This window comes from Eublepharis macularius, chromosome 17 (genome assembly GCF_028583425.1).
Source record: "Eublepharis macularius isolate TG4126 chromosome 17, MPM_Emac_v1.0, whole genome shotgun sequence".
Lineage (NCBI taxonomy): Eukaryota > Metazoa > Chordata > Lepidosauria > Squamata > Eublepharidae > Eublepharis > Eublepharis macularius.
Genome location: NC_072806.1, coordinates 38,319,879 through 38,337,013, shown reverse-complemented (window position 1 = coordinate 38,337,013; position 17,135 = coordinate 38,319,879). Strand labels below are relative to the sequence as shown.

The following is a 17,135-nucleotide window of genomic DNA, read 5'->3' as shown; positions in this document are numbered from 1 at the left end:
TCAAGCCTTTAACCTGTGGGCCTTCTTAAAAGTAAGGATTGAAAGTAATTAAACATGTCATGTTTATTTTTAGTAAAATATTTATCTCGGCTCCTAACCTCTAGAGGTGGCAACAACCACCAGATTAAGGTGAGCTTTACAAAGACAGAGAACATCAAAATCCAAAATACACTACCACAAGGGAATTTTTTAAAAGGAGAAAACAGCAGTAGCCAGGTATACTTGAGGGTCTCAAAAGGTCTCCAAAACAACGGCTTTAATGGGTGCTGCAACACGGTCAGAGCAAGGAGCAAAGTGGATTCCACCTTCCAAGCTCCCTTGCTTGAAAAGTCCTTTCCCTGCATGGTTGCTCAGTGTACCTCGGGTAGTGGCCGCTCAGGGATGAGGGCCACCTCGGGGGCTTGTGGTGGGCAAGAAGATTCGTACAGATACAAGTAGCACTTAGAAGTATCCTGGATCCAGATTCTGTAAAGCTTTAGGCAATTTAAAGGTTTAAAACGTTACTTTAAATGGGGCGTGGAAGCAAGTTGGTAGCTGCTTTTAATGTGTGTGTTCATGGATGGCATTCTGAAATGTTGGATTAAAGGCCAAGCTGCTGAGACTTTTTACATTGCCACATGATTGATTTTAAAAGTTAAGGTTTTGTTCCCTTCTGTAAATTTCAGTCTTACCTATTTTGCAGCTGATTTCTTGCAAAGCTTACCTTGTCGCAGCAGCTCAACAGAAAGCATGTCCTAGAACCCTCTTCAGGGATGCCGGGGCTGTACGCTGAGTGCAAATGTAGAGCAGGCCATTCTGCAGGGGGTGTATAAACCGCCTGTTCCTGGCACACTGATTTGATTTGTTCTACCTTGGTAGCTGCCTAGACCACCTGTGTGGTTGAACCACTCTTGTGTATTGCTCTCTGGTCTTTGTTTGTTTGTTTTGTTGTCACTCTTCTCTTACCAGCATTAAAAAAATCTCGGTCCCGGTGCGGGCCTTGTTCAGATGCAGAATACCACCTACATAATGCAGTTGCTGCTGAGAAACCTTTCAAGGACATGGCACGTACACGCTGATTTTGCTGTTGCCGGAATACCAATGCCGTGGTGCTTGTAGAGTGCTTCATTTTCTGCAGTCCTACAGGGGCTCTGCCCTAAAATTTTACTGCCCACCCTCCTCTCCGTAACTTAGCTGGTGGCGCTAACCAACTCAGGCTGCTGTGTGCATATTTATGTTTATTTTGCATAATTTCTTGCTTTGGCTTGTCACGGGAGAGGTGGGGCAAGATGGAGCTAAGCAAGGGACTGAAGGCTCACCCTTGGTCACTGAAGCCCTGTTCAGCCACCCCTCCTTCTACAGGTACATCAGCTATTGACCATATAGTTTTGGTCTAGCTGGGCAGCCTTACGGGTCAGAAACTTGGAAATTGCTGCCACATTTTCTGGGCACAGGAGAGTTGCTCTGAGGATCGTATCCAAAAACAAGTGAACCATTTGCTAGATTTCGCTCACCTTTCCTTCCGTCATGAAACTCAGCTCCCAGGTGGTCCTCTGTCCAGACACTGATGAGGTGCTGCAGACTGGCTTAGTCACGAATTTGACGTTTCGGAGCTTAGGTTGGCGTCACAGGTTGGCTTAGGTTGGCATTCTGCAAAACCCTCCATGTCCACTCTTGTTTTGGACTTCTTCATTGTTCTGGGAGGGGTTTTTTTTTGCTTTCACCTTAAGTTTCAGTGAAAAATGCATACTGTAAATAAAGTTAATGAAATATTTCATATTCTATTCTGGGCTTTTTAAAAGGAGTGCCAACTTGGAGATGGGGAAGCAACTGCCCAGCTTTATTGATCTGTGTTGCTTTTGGGCATACCTAGTTTGGAGAACCTTGAAATGGAGCAGCCCCATCAGCTCAGGATTGAAGCTGCTGCCAACATCCTTTTAATACCATGCAGATAACCAGATCTGCATTTGAGTTGAATTGGGATTTGCTCTCAGTTTCTTCGGGGGCGTGATTCTCAAGGAAGTGTCAGACATGATACAGTTCTCTGGCCCTGTTGGGTGTCCCCTCCGGTATCTTTTAAAATGTTTCTTTTTCCTTGAGTTGAATCTTTTCTTCATGTAATAGACTTCTCTGGTTCATAGCCGCTCTGGTCAGAATTTGTAAGTAGCATATCAAATTGCTGTATATGGCTGAAATGGACAAGATGACAAGAAAACTGAGAGATCTGGACTCAGGGCAGTTTAACACAGACTGGGAGAAGCTGAAACAATATCTGGAGAAGAAATGGGAGGTGGGAGGAAAACTGTGGCAGTTTGAGAACTACTGAAGTATAATAAAAGTATAAAAGAGAGGGGTGACTTTACCGGGGGAGGAAGAGAAATGTGAATTTATAAGCAGTTAGATTAATTGATTGAGATATATATAGATATGTATAGGTTAACTGATAGAACATTGATAGAGAATAATTAATGATAAGGTTTAAACATGAGGATTGAGTAAATAACAATATTTTCTTTCTTTGATAAGATTTATATGCACCAAACTGAATGTACAGAAGAGTTAAATTGATTGATTATGCGAGGAGTTATATAGAATTACCATAAAAAGTTGAAATGAGTAATATATAGAGAACAAATCAAATTGTTTGATTTAAATGTGGGAAATTTTTATGGTTTATGATATATAGGTTTATATAGAAATATTCAAAACTGGAAAATGGGATAAATTGTTTATCTAAAGACGTATAGTTTGGGTGTATAATAAGTAAAGGAGTTAAAGATGTACTGCTTAATATAATGGAGAATGTATATCTGTTTTAGACAGAGGAATTTAATAGAAGTAAGGGAAAAGGGACAGAGGGTGGGAAAGCTGTTGGAAGTCAACAAAAGGGGGGGAAAGGGAGGGGGTTAGAAACGAAAAATTAGGGGAAAATTGACTGTAATGTAAAAATAAAAATGTTCTAACCCAATAAAAAATTTTTCAAAAAAAAAAAGAATTTGTAAGTAGCATATCCATGTTAAGGGACCCCCTTAAAATTGATTGTTTGAATATTAATACCAACCACGCTTTCCAGAAAGTTTCTCCAGGGAAAAATTCCAATGCAGTACATTGTAATAAAAATAAAAACTGCATCTATATATCTAATTCTCAATATGGAAAAATTGGTTGATACTTAAGCCAGAGATTAGCGCCATGAACAGACAAGGCAGATCTTTCCACAAACCTAAAAAAACCCCAAGATTTGCAGAATAATCTGAAATCCCCCCCCCCCCCGAAAATGGTATAGGGGGAGTTAAAACACCCATCAAAGTAGAAGCCATACCTGTAGCTTTAAGAAACGAAGTGACCATGGTGGGCATTGCTGGGCCGTGGCGACAGTATTGCCAGCCACCAAGCCTTGGTCTCTGTCCGTAAAAGACAGGGGAGCGGGGCAGGATCGTTTCCTGGGCTGCTTTGACCTTTGAGAGAGGGCTCCTCCGGGCTAGGCCTAGCAGCAGCCACAGGCAACTGGCCACCAAGGGACCTGCCTGACTAAATCAAGCCCGCTTCTTGCTACTGTTTAACAGAAGCTGGCTCATGAAAGCCAGTGTGGTGTAGTGGTTAGTGCATCAAGTAAATGTTATTTCCCCCAGTGCTTTGAAAGAGGACCATAAATCCATCAAGCAAACTCAACACCACTCTCTCTCCAAATATTTTAAAGAAATAAAATCAACCAGTCTATTAGTGCTAGAAACTCTTGCTTCTGCATCACATTACCTAATGGCAACCCCGTGGAATATGTTGGTCTTTTCTGAATCCCAGCTGAACCCTTGATTTGCCAGCCAGCGTCACCCAAGTCTTTGTCTTTCTACATGCAGTGAATGAGATTATAAAATGCTGAAGTGGCAGAATGCAATTTGCAGTTTCATGCGTTTAAGTGTGAATGATTGTGTTCTTTGAACACTTTCTCCAGTTTATTTTTTAACATTCATGTAAGTAGAAAACTAGCCCTGACGTGGATAGTCCAGGAGAGCCTGATCTTATCACATCTCAGAAACTAAGCCGGGTTGACCTTGCTGTCAGTTCCTGGCAGGTAGATCCCTCAGCCCCTCTCCAGCGAACACACATGGTTCCAGTAGAAAAGCTTTATTTAGGATTTGACAGTTCAGGTCTGCGCTCCATCTTGGTAGAAGTGGCAAGGCAAGGCAAGCAGTTCTATGTTATACTTGATTTTCCCGGCGCTCAAATAACTGTTAAGGTTTTGACACGTAACATACACGGGTCCTGTGAGAACCCCATTTTAGTTATGGCTAGACATTCATTATACAATCATACAATCCCAGCATCTGGGCGAAGTAGTGAGAGCTGCCATCTGGACGCTCCAAGGTCAGAGCTAGCTTAGAGGAGCCTATTTCTGTAAGATAACAGGAGAGGCCCATTCTGGGTCTCAAAAGTAACACTTGTACTAAGGAGAGAATGCATCAGGTTAATGATGAGCATTGTGGTTACAACATACAGACAGTCATGGCATGACTGAATACAGACATGACACTTGGCTAGTAATTGGACGGGAGACCTCCAACGAAGACCAGGGTTGCAGAGGCAGGCAATGGCACACCACCTCCATTAGTCTCTTGCCATGAAAACTCCACCAGGGGTCGCCATAAGTCAACTATGACTTGAGGGCAGGGTTTCATTTCAAGTAGAAAACTGGCATGGCTGGATTAGAAGGCTTCTTCTGATTTGCTAGGTTTCTTTTTTCATAGAATGAAAAAGGAAGGGGAATCGTTCAAAAATGGACTCACCCAACTCGTGGCATAGATCACTCTACTACCTCACTCTGTTGCTTGGATAGAACAGGCCTCGGTTCCCTGAATCTAAAATGGGCGCATTAAGGGCTTGACTCACAGCATTACTGTGAGATTGAACGAGATAGAGATACTTGTGCACTTTGGATAAATATTATGCGGTGAATCGTGTACAGATTTACCCTGAAGAAAACATAGAGCAAATGAATATTGTGCATGTTGCTTTTTCCCAGTGGCCAAAGCCCCACTTTACATGCCTCTGTCATTGCTGTAATGCGGAGAGAGAGTTGTAGGACCAACCTGTGCCTCTTGCAACCCGCCTAGCGGAATGCCAGTTGTTCACCACAGGTGACAGTCCACCAGGGATGTTTCCAGTAAGGACTGTGGAGCACCTGGGGCTCCACTGCACATGAGAAGTGGCCCAGCCTCCGGGGGCACAAGCTGAGTGGCCTTGCTGGAAAAGCACCCCGGGGAGGTGCTGTGACTCAGGGGAGGACGCATACTTTGCACAGAGAAGGTTACCCCGGTCCAGTCTTCAGGGGCCCGGGTGTCTGATGATGGCAAGACCTTCCTTGGCCTAAGACCCTGGAGAGCTGCTGCCAGCCAGAGTGAACAGACGCTAAGGTAGCGATACTGCAGCTTTGCGTGTTTATCAGCCTCTTAAAACACATTCAGACATGGTTGTCGGCCCTCACTCTTTCCTTTCTGGTTTATCAAAGTGCAGGTCATGGAAACTTGTACGTGGTTGACAGCAGTGTGGTTGACAGGGTTGGTAGAAAGGAACATTTTTGCATACAGCACACACACACACACCCTGCCTTCGATAGCAAGGCCTTGCTGCACCAGCCTTTCCCCCCTGAGGCTCCCAGATGTCGACTTCAGGCCAGTGCCCAGCTGCCCCGAGGTCCATGCTGCATGGTGGCTCTGTGCCATTCCTTTGCAGCCCGTCCGTCCTGTTCCTCTCTCCCTGATGCCGAACTCAGCATTTATTCAGAAAAGGGGATGGGGAATAAAATGGCCATTATCCAAATGCCCTTACATAAATCTCTGGTGATTATGAGAACATTCTTGCCATTGAAAAGCTAAAGAGTTTGCGGCTCTGTAGTTTATAAGAAAGAGACCAACAGTGCAATCCTATGCAGAGTTACTCCAGTCTAAGGCCATTGACTTCAGTGGGCTTAGACTGGTGTAACTCTGCATAGGATTGCAGTGCAAACGGCGGAAGGTAGAAATCTATGGCATGAAGAGAGTGGAGACATTTCCCTCCCTCTCTCATGTTACTAGAACTCATGAAACTGATGGGTAAAAGGTTCAGAAATGGTAAAACCAAGCACTTGTTAATGCAGTGCTTAATGCACTTTCAGGATTCACCACTGCAGGATGTAGCTTATCTGGCTTTTAAACAAAATTACACAAAATCCCAGCAGAGGAACATGGGCTGTTATCCCTAGTGGTGGTAGAGAGTGCCCTCAAGTCATAGCGGACTTATGGCAACCCCTGGTGAGGTTTTCACAGCAAGAGACTAACAGAGGTGGGTTGCCATTGCCTGCCTCTGCAACCCTCATCTTACTTGGAGGTCTCCCATTCAGTTACTAACCAAGGCCGACCCTGCTTAGCTTCTGAGATCTGACGAGACCAGGCTCCCCTGGGCTCTCCCGGGCAGGGCTATTAGCCCTCGTCGCTCAGTGGAGTCTCCACATCCTTGGAATAGCAGCTCTCAAGGCACAGACAGCCCTGCTTGTGGGCTTCTTGGAGGCCTCTGGCTAGTGATGGGGAAGCCGGCGGCTCTCCTGCTAAGCCGGAGCAGCCGAGTGGTTCTCACGTGCCTGAGACGTCTGCTGGACTCCTTCCCATCACTCCACAATAAGGACTTGACCATTTTTCAGAGACGCAAAAACATCTTGGAGCTTTTAGGGAAGAGGATGTTGTTGTGACCTCTGGAGTTGTCTCTGGAAAACTGCTTTACATGAGGATATCTCCCCTCCCACCAACCAGCCATCCTGGAACAAGCCCCCTGTTTTTCATGCCAGGTATGGCAGCAGCTGGGCATTCCTGAGTCACTTGGCCGGCTGCAATGCAATGAGACTAGCAAGCGGCATTTGCCTGGTGGGTCACGAGTGGCGCAGGGCTGGTGTAGAAGCGATCAGGTGGTGAGGCGCCACGGCTGAATGCTAGAGCTCTTGCTCTGGGTGTTGAAGGTTGAGCCCTTGGCATCTCCAGCAGAAGAATGTGAGCGAGCGGGTGTCACGGGGCACTACTTTTTGCACAAGAGAGCCACTCTCTGGTTGGGACACACAGCAATTCATATTGTTCTGCATTTTATCCTCAAAAGCCACCACCCTGTGCACTAGATTAAGCCGAGAAAGGGTGATGGGCCCAGGGTCAACCAGCCAGCATCCATGGCAGAGCGGGATTCAGACCTGGGTTGTCCAGATCCTAGCCGGACACTCTAACTTCTGTCCTGGTAGTAGACCCCACCACAAAATGCCTGCCTTGGGGGTAGGTCCAGTGCGTGGAGTTGGGAGGTTCCAAGGCAAGCGTTGTCCCCCACAGGAGGGCAGCTGCTTCCGGATGGACACACCATGCAGATGGGGGGAGGTATTTATGAATGTCCTGCATTGTGCAGAGGGTTAGACTAGAGGACCCTAGAGGACCCTTCCAAACCTGTGACTCTATGAATGAGGTACAGGCAAGCCCGGGTCATCTCTTTACTTTGGGGAGGAGATGCTGTTGGGTTTCAGTTGACAGTAAAGGGGGCAGTTGACTATGCTTGCACGGCCACAGGAAGATGCTTGTAAGCCCAGCAGCATAGGAGAGTCTGCGTCTTGGCCTAAATTGAGGGGCACAGCTAGGACGTGCTCAGTGCTTCGCTGTTCAGTCTCTGTTCAGAAGCAACCCTAAAGCTCCCTGTTTCATACAAGCCCTTTAGGATTTTGTCCTCAGGAAGCAAGAAACGACACATTAGAGATCTCTGAATTGTCTGTGCATTAAATCGCTCCCGCTTTGGCCAAAATCCAGGTGGTTGCTTATCACAAGCAAAGAACAGGAGTGGACATGCTGGCTATCGTAAGTCAAAGACTAGCTTAGTGAAATAGTATAGGTAGCTCAAGCAAGTGAGCCCATCTACACATTGCAAGGGAACAGATTGCTACACACTCAACTGAGGAGATTTGTTCATGACTCAAATACGGCAACCATTTGACCCTTGAGTTTGAAGTATGAGCCACCCACTAAACCTCCCCAAGGAAGAGTTTTCATTGAGCTATAGGGAAAGTCCATTCCATGCCATTCCTTTGGGATTTTCCATCTATGGCTTTTCTGTTGATTCTGGACCCATACTGCTTCCATGTTTCCCTTGATTTCCACATGCATTTTTGTGCCCTCAGTTTTTGGTTGGGGGGGGGGGTCGCGTTTCCTGGTTTTCCCCCTGCTTTTACCCCGATATTTTTTTGGAAGCTGGTTCTGAGTTGCCTTTTTCCTCACATGTAATCTTTTCCTTATCACAACTTCTGATCTTCTCCCTGCCTTCTTCCTGTCACTTTCGGTTTTGCATGGAAAACAAACAGCTGTCAATCAGAATTGTCACTGCGATGATTCTCATACGTCTGTATTTATTTCCAGCGGTCAGCAAATCACCATTGTGGCAATTCTTGCGCATGAGCATTTATCTACCAGGGATCAGAGAATTGCGGCCATGGGGTTCTCGTGCGTGAGCATCCCTCCTTGCTTCTCAGAGCTCCTGAGCGGCATGGCTGGGAGGTTCCACCCTGGGGTTCGTTTGGGCTGCTGCTTCCTTTGCTTAGCAGTTTTTCTCTTCTCTGCCCCCCTCCCAAAATGAAATTTCCACCTGGTTTGCAGCTTCTATGGTTTGCTTTTCTCCCTTTACACTTCCCTTTTTTCTTTTCTTTTTTTTAAATTTCTTTATCTCTTCACATACTCTCTTTCTCCTTTCCCCCCTATTTACTGTTGCCAGCTGCCTGCTTTGACTGCGGTTTGTACTGAGAGCAAAAGAGATTCATTGTTTGCCTTTTTATTTTATACAGAGTGGGGGTTTTTGGGGGGGAGGCATATTAAGCTCTTATGGGAAGCTGGGGGGGAGGGGGTGGCAGTGGCAGCTCTCTCAGAGCTCTCTCAGCCCCACCCACCTCACAGGGTGTTTGTTGTGGGGATAATAACAACATACTTTGGAAACCGCTTTGATTGGGTGTTAAGTTGTCCTGAAGGGCAGTATATAAACCGAATGTTGTTTTTGTTATGATGTGGGGAGGAAAGAGTGCTCACTGAACAACTTGCCATTCCACATGTGCACACAAACACACTCCACAGAGCATTTGCCACGGCTGCCCCTGCTGCACTGCATGGCGGCTGCAGAGAACTGGGCTTGGTCAGTGGGACGCAAGCCAGCGAATCCACAAACAGCTGGGCTGCACAGCTTCCGGCTCTGGCAGCCCTCGCGCCGCCAGTCTTTCCCTCCCACCCCCTTTCAGAGCTGGGCAAGAAGTTTGGCTCGGAGCTGTCAGAGGGTCCACAAAGCTTCGCTTCATTTCAGAAGGAGGGGGCGCTAGAGGTGGCAGAAGGGAATAAGATTCTCCTTTGGATTTTTAAAAATTAAGCCTGCGTGTTGTTATAAGATTGCACAAAAAATATTTAAAAGGGGGTCGTGCTCTGATGCTACTAGTGACATCGTCAATGACAACAGCACCCTCGCTTGGAAATCCTGATTATTTAAGGCATGTGCCAAAGAAAATCAACCGACTCCAAAACTCTAAAAATGCAGAGGGGGGGGCAGACATGCAAAAGAACCGTGCCCAAATTGATTCCAATCCTTCTGGGTTGACTGCTAAGAAAATCAGGAGTAAGCTGAGCGAGTGGAAAAGCCACGAGTCTCCAGTAATAAAGATGTGTTCCCCTCCCTCCCCAGAAGAAAAGGGACGCTTCAGACAGTTCAAGCCGATAGGATCAGAAAGTCCTGGTGGGCCGGGCAAATTTGTTAAAATCGATGGAGGGCACTTGGTGGTAATAGTGCCACTCCTGGCTCTGATTGGCCAAGATGCCGTGATGTCACAGAAGAAGCAGGGTAGGGAGCAAGCTGAAAGGAGTCTTTGGCAAAGGCAGGGCAGGCAGAGGGAAGGAGATGTCAAAGAAGCCTGGAAGAGAGAGAGTAGCTCAGAGAAGACGGGAAACTGTAGCGGGGAGGGGGAACGTGCACAGGACTGCAGTAGTGAGAAGCGGCTTGAAATACGGAGTCAACCCTTTAGCTGCCGACTGACTTGTACCTAAAGGAAATTTGTAAACTCGTGCAATCGGGTTCCAAGTTAATACAGAATATCTAGGCATTGGAGGCGCTGCTTCAATAGAAGGCGGGCTGGTGGCGCAAGCAGTTGGTGGCATATGGGATAACAGGCACCCTCTGCTGGCAACTGGTGGTCGGTGCACGCTGGAAGTCTTTGCGGTCTGGCTTTGCGTCTTGCCTCACCTGCAGCGCTCCCCCTTCCCCTCTTACACAATCCCGGCACAAGAGAATCTGCCTCCGCTCTCTCTCTCTCTCTCTCCCCCGTTTCTGAGGAACTTTCCGGTTCTCAGCAGGCAAAGATGTTACTTCCTGTTACTTTTTTAAAAAGTTGCTGCTTTTTATGCTTTATTGTTGAAGAAAAAAATAACTTCTCTCTCCTCCCCCCCCTTTTGTTTTTAAGGAATTGATAAGGAAAATGTGGAGCTGTCCCCAACCACAGCGCACTCCAACAGTGGAAGGACTCGCCACGGCTCAGCAAGCCAAGTCCAGAAACAAAGGAGCACGGGCAGCTTCAAACGTCACAGCATTAAGAAGATTGTTTGAAGCTTTCTTTTTTAAATTGTTTTGTTTTTCTAAAATATCAAAGAACTGACGTACATAATGTGGGCTTCTTACTAGTGCCCCCTCTTCCCACCCCGTGCAAGTGGTTACAGCGCACTTGATCTTCAACGCCTCACCTATCCTGTCAGCCCTGGTGCCAGATAAGCCGTTTTTGAAACTTTTGTCTGATTTTTTTTCATTTCTGCTTTACTGCAGCTGCCCTGTTCTGTTCTGAGTTCCTTTTTTTCCCTTGCTGGTAATCTCTGAACTGCTGAAACAGACCCCAAAGGAAACAGGGAATCATGGTAGTCGCATCAAATACAGAATTGTCGCTCTCTTACACCTTTTTTCCATTTTTTAATCTACTTTAAAGAAAAAGTGTTACTTGTTAATCCAGTTTGCCTGTTCCTGGTTTTTGTTGACCAGTGGACATATTGTTTTTGTATTCTAATCTCTTTAGCAGTGGACTGTTGTTTTTTTTACTGTACCGAAGAAGGCCTGTGATCCCAGCAGCAGGACAACATGTTTAACCAGAGGGCAAGATACTGCAGCGTATGAAAGTCTCTCTCGCGCGCACTCTCTAGCCAGACATTATGAAGGATGTGGGGTGAAAAGCCGGTCTCTTGATTCCCTAGGAAACAGCCTCCTCTGTGTCTATGGAGCAGACTGGACAAAAGCTGACAGTATTTTCTGGCTGACCTTTGACTGGCTTCATTTGACAATTGTACAGATCGGCAGGTGTGGCCACCTAGAAATCAGCCTCTTCCTTTCATACATGCTCCCCAGCCTGGTAGGCACTTCCCTATTGTCTTTCCCACCCAGTTGCCACTGCTGAAGCACTGTGCAAAAATGTGTTCTCTGCAAAAACGGGGGGCTTCAGCCCCCTTTCAACCTGCAGAGGCCCCAGACCTTTGCTGTGTCACTGGTTGTTCCCAAGAAGGTTATGTCACGTACACACTACATAATTAATTTTCCCTGCATTGAAATTATGTGAGTTATATGCCAGTTTTGCACAATGAAGCACCCAGCACATCAGTTATATACATTCACTGTCAGGGTTTGCCAAACTTTAATTTGATAATGCCTCTTCTGCCCACATATATACAAACAATATTTATTATTTATCTGGTGCATTTTTCTCCTGCCTTTCTTCCAGGTTGTTCAGGGTGTCATACAAGATTCCCCCCTCTTCCATTTGAGGTAGGTTAGCCTGGGAGAGAGGGGCTGGCCTGTCCCTTTTGGCAGAGGGGAGATTCCAACCTGGCTCTCCCAATCCTAGTCTGACCTTCTGGCCATTACTTCATGCTGGTGTATGGGTTATTTTAGCAACTGACGATTTTTGTCAAAACCAACAGCATGTTTGAGCTGCTTTTTCTAAGATCAGCACAAACGTTTTCACATAAACGTCCCCTGCTGTGTTTGGTTGGGAAGCTTTCAAGTAAGTATCCCTACCCAGGGACATAGATCTGGGATTTAGGATCAGCAAATTGACTCTGCTTTCTGTCACTGCGAACGGTCTGCGGAAATTGAAGGATTACGTTTGCAACAGGCAATGCATCATTATGTTGAGTCAACACAAGCAAAGCTGATTCTGCAGATGGGCTGCATTTGACAGTCAAAAATGTACATTTTGTCTAGTTTTGAAAAGGGAGTAGGAGCTCTGATTTTTAAATAGGCATCTACTGCTAAAGCCAAAATATATTTACTTCTAAAAAATCTTAACCCCACACAACAGTCAATGATTTTGTGGCTTTAAAGGGGGAAAATGTTAATGATTCAGCAAATTAAACTCCACTTAGATGACAATACAAGTAAAAGAATCATAATGCCACTAGTATCCAGTTAACACACAACTCGTTTTATGTATCTAAAACAATTGCCTTCGTTGTTTTGAGACCAAGAATTGCTATTATAATTCCTGGGGTGAGGAAATCCGAATGCTTGGTTTGCCAAACCAAGAAGGAAATTTTAAAGAGGGACAATTTCTTTGAGACAGGCAGCTGAGGGGAATAAACCCTTTTATCATATAGAAATTGCCACCAAAATTAATCAGTTGGGAGACGGGAAAGATTTAGGGGAAAGAAGTTGAAAGCCCGTTTTTCAGCCTGGTGATCAATGGGGGGCCCTCGGTCGTCCAGGGCCCCCCTGCCCTGTGGTTTCCTCTCACTGTGATGTGCACTAAACCAAAAATTGGAGAGGTACTTCCAAAATGAGTGGAAATTGTACTCTTGAAGAATTCTGCTGAACCCAAACGGGGACCAGCAAGTGTTCAGCTCCAGGTACTTGCAGACTGGATGAACTGGGGCAGCGCTTTATGCATGTGGAAAAGAGCCCCGTATAGGTGCCACCTTTACCCTTTGTCCTCTATGCCAACAGAGGCCGACCCCAACAGAGAGCCAGAAGCTCCTGCCAGAAGGGACTTGCCTGGGGCATGAATGGCTTAGTCAAAGGTCAGAGGAGGCCAGCCTATACTCTGCCCTGGGGACAATAAGCAAACGGGTAGCCTCTTGTCCCCAATAAATGCTAAAGTTTCAAGCCTGGCTGCAACATGTTCTTACTATTCTGTGGACATTCACAGAACAGCCAGACCGTGCCCGTTTCCACACAAAGAGGCACGGAGCAACAGAAGGAGAAGCAACCCATATTTGGGTGCACTCAGTGTGTCCTCTGGGCTAGTTGTTGATATCAAGGGCTTGGTGAAATCCTCTGGAGAGCTTGGGGAAGTGAATCCAAAGTACTTCTGGGCTGGGGAAAGTCCTCTCTCTTCCCATGAGAAGGATGGTTCCTCCCCCCGCCCCCCTGGTCTGACCTTCCCAACTTTATTATGGCAAATGGGCCACTGTGCTAATAGAAGGCCTTTCCCTCAGCGACCGGACGGACGTGGAGAGCGGAGACTCCTGCTGGCTCCGTCGAGTTGTTTTTGGGTCTCACTTTTATTAACACTTTTTTTTTCTCATTTTTTGCTGCCATCGTTGCCCATCTCTCTCTCTCTCTCTTCCAGACATTGCCGGCATACAGGAGAACTAGGAGGGTACAGTGTAGTTGCCATGCGAGACTTTTTGTGGAGTCCCAAGAACGCTTTCCTGGGAGTAAGTTCCGCTGAGTAAACCCGAGGAGGGTTCTGAGCAGACCCACTTAGGGCTGCTTTCTTGGAGCCGTCTTGTTAGTTAGGGTTTTGTTCGTATTTTCAGTTGTTTGGGGCTAAAGGCCTGTCAAAAGTTTACCTGGGCAGAGTAGAGAATTAAGCCAAACACTGAAAGTAGGTCCACGGCATTGGCCACGTGGCCATTTGTACTCAGTGGGCCTCATAAGTTTTTTCAGTCGTGCAAACTGCATATTTCTGGTACAAATCAAAGCTAAATTTTACTGGAAATTGTTACAACTGGGAGCACCACCAAAACTGATACTTTATGGGGCAGCAAAAATGATTTCACTAGGTTTATCCGGGGGCGGGTGGGGGCACAGAGATTTTGTTCCTAATTTTCTCTCAACGGTTTTTATTGTTTCTGGGCAGAACTGTCAAACTAGATAGAAGAGCTGAAATCCCAAACTGCATGTTCCAAATGAAGACAGCATGCATAGCAATCGAGAAGCGTCCATGGCCTTTTCCCAGAGGCTAATCCGTTTAGCTGATGATTTGCTCAGTGCCTTAAATGTCGCTTTCCTCTACTGGGGGGAGGGGTTGAGCCTCCTTCAGCATCACAGCTGATTTCCCTCCCCTCCTCAACTGCCCTTTTTGAATCTGCCTTCCATTACTTAGATGAGTGGTTGATTCAGTACCGTTGCTTTAAGAAGACCCAGTCTCCATCCATGACTCGGGCCCAGGAATGCTTCCACAGGGCACTCCTGGGTCTCAGATCCAGGGGGAGGGGAGGGCGGCGCATCCTTGCCCACTCCTAAGGAAATTTGGGACTTGCCAAACTGCTTGCAGTGGGCCACTATCCCCGCGTCCTTTGCAAGCAGATTGTTGAACGGATCCTCCTTGCAGCTACACATCTAGCCTGTGGGAGCAGACCTCTGGCTCGAGAGGCAGCCTGCACTAGCAGCCCTCAAGCAGAGACCCTTTTCTGGCTGTAGGCAAGCTTTGACTAGAAACGTGCCCTCCGTCCAAAACTTAAAATTCCAAGGGATCAAAATATCATGTAAGCCAAGAAATTTATTTCTTTCCAAGCATCAGTCTCCACGTGCACTGTGAAATGTTGTAAAGATTTTACCTTTTTTTTATTTCGGTGTCTTTGATTCAAAGTTAACCTTGATATATTTTACCTGTCATTAAAAAAATTCTATTGACTCCACAAATGGATTCCACTTTGGATGTGCAAGCATTTCTTTCCTGTAGCCAAGAAACATGACTAGTACAATCCTAAACAGAGTTACACCTTTATAAGCCCCCGGACTTCTATAGACTTAGAAGGGAGTAAGTCTTCCTAGGAAAGCGTTCTCTGTTGATGCGCTGGAAGCTGAGCATTTAAGAAACCTTCAGCTGCCCTTTCCCCGGAGAGGTTTGTGGGGTTTTAGGGCTTCTTTTCCCCTCTGCTTCCCCCCTGCTGTCTCTTAAAAAAAACTTTTTCCAGATGTATTAAAGTATGTCTTAGACACCTAACCTACAAGTGTCAGTTTGAGCATCGGCCACACATTATTTTTTTTAACGCAGTATACTTACCCTGTAAATAGTTTTGTGTAAAATTTGACAGAAAAAAGTATATTTACTACACTGTAAATATATGTGACGATATATTGTATTTTGCTTTTTTTTGTAAAGCAATTAGTTGCTGTACATGTATAACATAATGAAATTTGATTCTCTTTAGTGTTTAGTAAATCGTTAACGTACTACTTACTTCTTTTCCTGCTGTTGCGTTCCGCCATTTAAAGGAGCAAGGCTGTGTTTCATAAACTTAAACAGTGTATATTACAATCTTTCTCCCTTTCAGTCAGAGCCTCAACTTTGGGCTTTTTTTTCTTTCTTTCTCTGTCTAACAGTCCTGTTAATATTATAAGCACTAGTGCAAGCCCTGGCTGGGAATTCTGCCAAGTTGCACATTCATGGTTGGTTATTGGAGGCATATATATATATATATCTATATATATATAAAAATCTGTAGAAATCATGGTTTCAAATAATTGTTGTTTACCCCCTACTTTTCCTCATGTATGTAATTCCCTTTTTTTGAATTAAAAAACAAATGTAAATTCAACATGTGGCTTGAATTGTCCGGGTTCCTTATTGCTCTGAGCACCCAGGAAGCATTATGTTTTTTAAAAAAATAATTTATTAAAGTGCAACAATATATAGTCGGAACTTGTATACAGAACAAGCAACATGTCCAGTTCACAAATTAAAAACAAATGAAGGAAGAGAATATACATTGTTTTAATTATAATGGTGTGGGCTCTTCATCTCTTTGTGTGTCCTGGATGTGTAAAGATTTTTAAATTATATTTCCAGCATTTAGCCTTGAACCCTAATGCAAAGACTTATCCTTGTGTAAACAGAGATATTAATATAAAAACATATAGGTGGCCTAATAATAAAGCCTAATAAATGTTTCCTGTAATGAGTAATAGACCAGCTTATGCACAATGGACAGCAAACTGGTCCCTCAGCAGAGAAGGCTATGGGGGGGGGGGCTCGATTAGCTTTGTAAATTGACCAGAAGGCACGTGCTGTCAACTACAGCTGAGAGTTAGCTACAGAGAGCTGATGGGCAATAGAAAAGATCCGCCTGATAGGAAGCCCCTGAGAGCTGAGAAGGGCAAAAGGGGTGGGACTTCCAGGTGTTTCCCACCCCTTCCTATGGTTCCCTCCATGTCCCCAAACTTATTTTCTAATAACAGGGTAATTCTGCAACAGTGAACAATCACAGACATTCTGTAAGAATGATCGGTGGCAGTGCAGATTACACTTCTGTCCTATCTATCGTTATGGACTTCAAGGCGCGTAGACTTCAGGTTCATTCTCATGTTTTTTGTGCAGTCCCACATGGGACGCACACATGTGCAGGCCCAAAGCTCCTGATAATACAAACCGCTCTTCAGCACCTTTTCCTGCAAATAGTGAATATAAAAGGGAGAGAGCTGCTCCTGCCTCCCTCAGTGAGCAGCCGTGAGGAGTCCTGCTTACTTTGCCTTGACGAGACCCGCAGCACTTCAAGGTGTGTGGTCTGTAAGCAGTTTGCACCAAAGTCAGGCAATAAACAGACTTTATGCCTTTAGGAAACTGCCCTAAAAGGGATAGAAACGCCCTTGGCCCCCACTGCCAACAAAGGCACCTCCTCAGTTCCTCCAGCTCCAGCCGCAGCCCCAGATCTCACCCCTGCGCGGGTTCCCTTCATTCCCGCATTGGCTCCAAGACCTCAGCTCTCTCCCTGTGGCCAGTCTGAGCCGCCTGCCAAAAAGGAAGGAGGAAGACTAAAGCATTCATATACAGAGTCCCATCCGTTGCCGCCTCTGCCAGGTCAAAATCTTTGCATAAGAGGAAGGCCGCTTCCTCTGCTCCTGGTTCCAGCTGAAACTGTGGATCCAGCGTCTTTTCC

The 17,135-nt window shown here is 45.7% G+C and overlaps 1 protein-coding gene across 2 annotated transcripts in view; it reads left to right on the top strand.

The window, feature by feature from the left end:
• The window catches only part of NF1 (neurofibromin 1), a 290,705-nt gene extending 274,848 nt beyond the window's left edge, over positions 1 to 15,857 (top strand). For both annotated transcript variants that reach the window (XM_055001104.1, XM_055001103.1), the window contains one exon: positions 10,460 to 15,857. In XM_055001104.1, the coding sequence (XP_054857079.1) occupies positions 10,460 to 10,602 (143 nt within the window). In that variant the 3' untranslated portion in view covers positions 10,603 to 15,857. The remainder of the gene's footprint in view (positions 1 to 10,459) is intronic.
• The last annotated feature ends 1,278 nt before the right edge of the window (positions 15,858 to 17,135 follow it).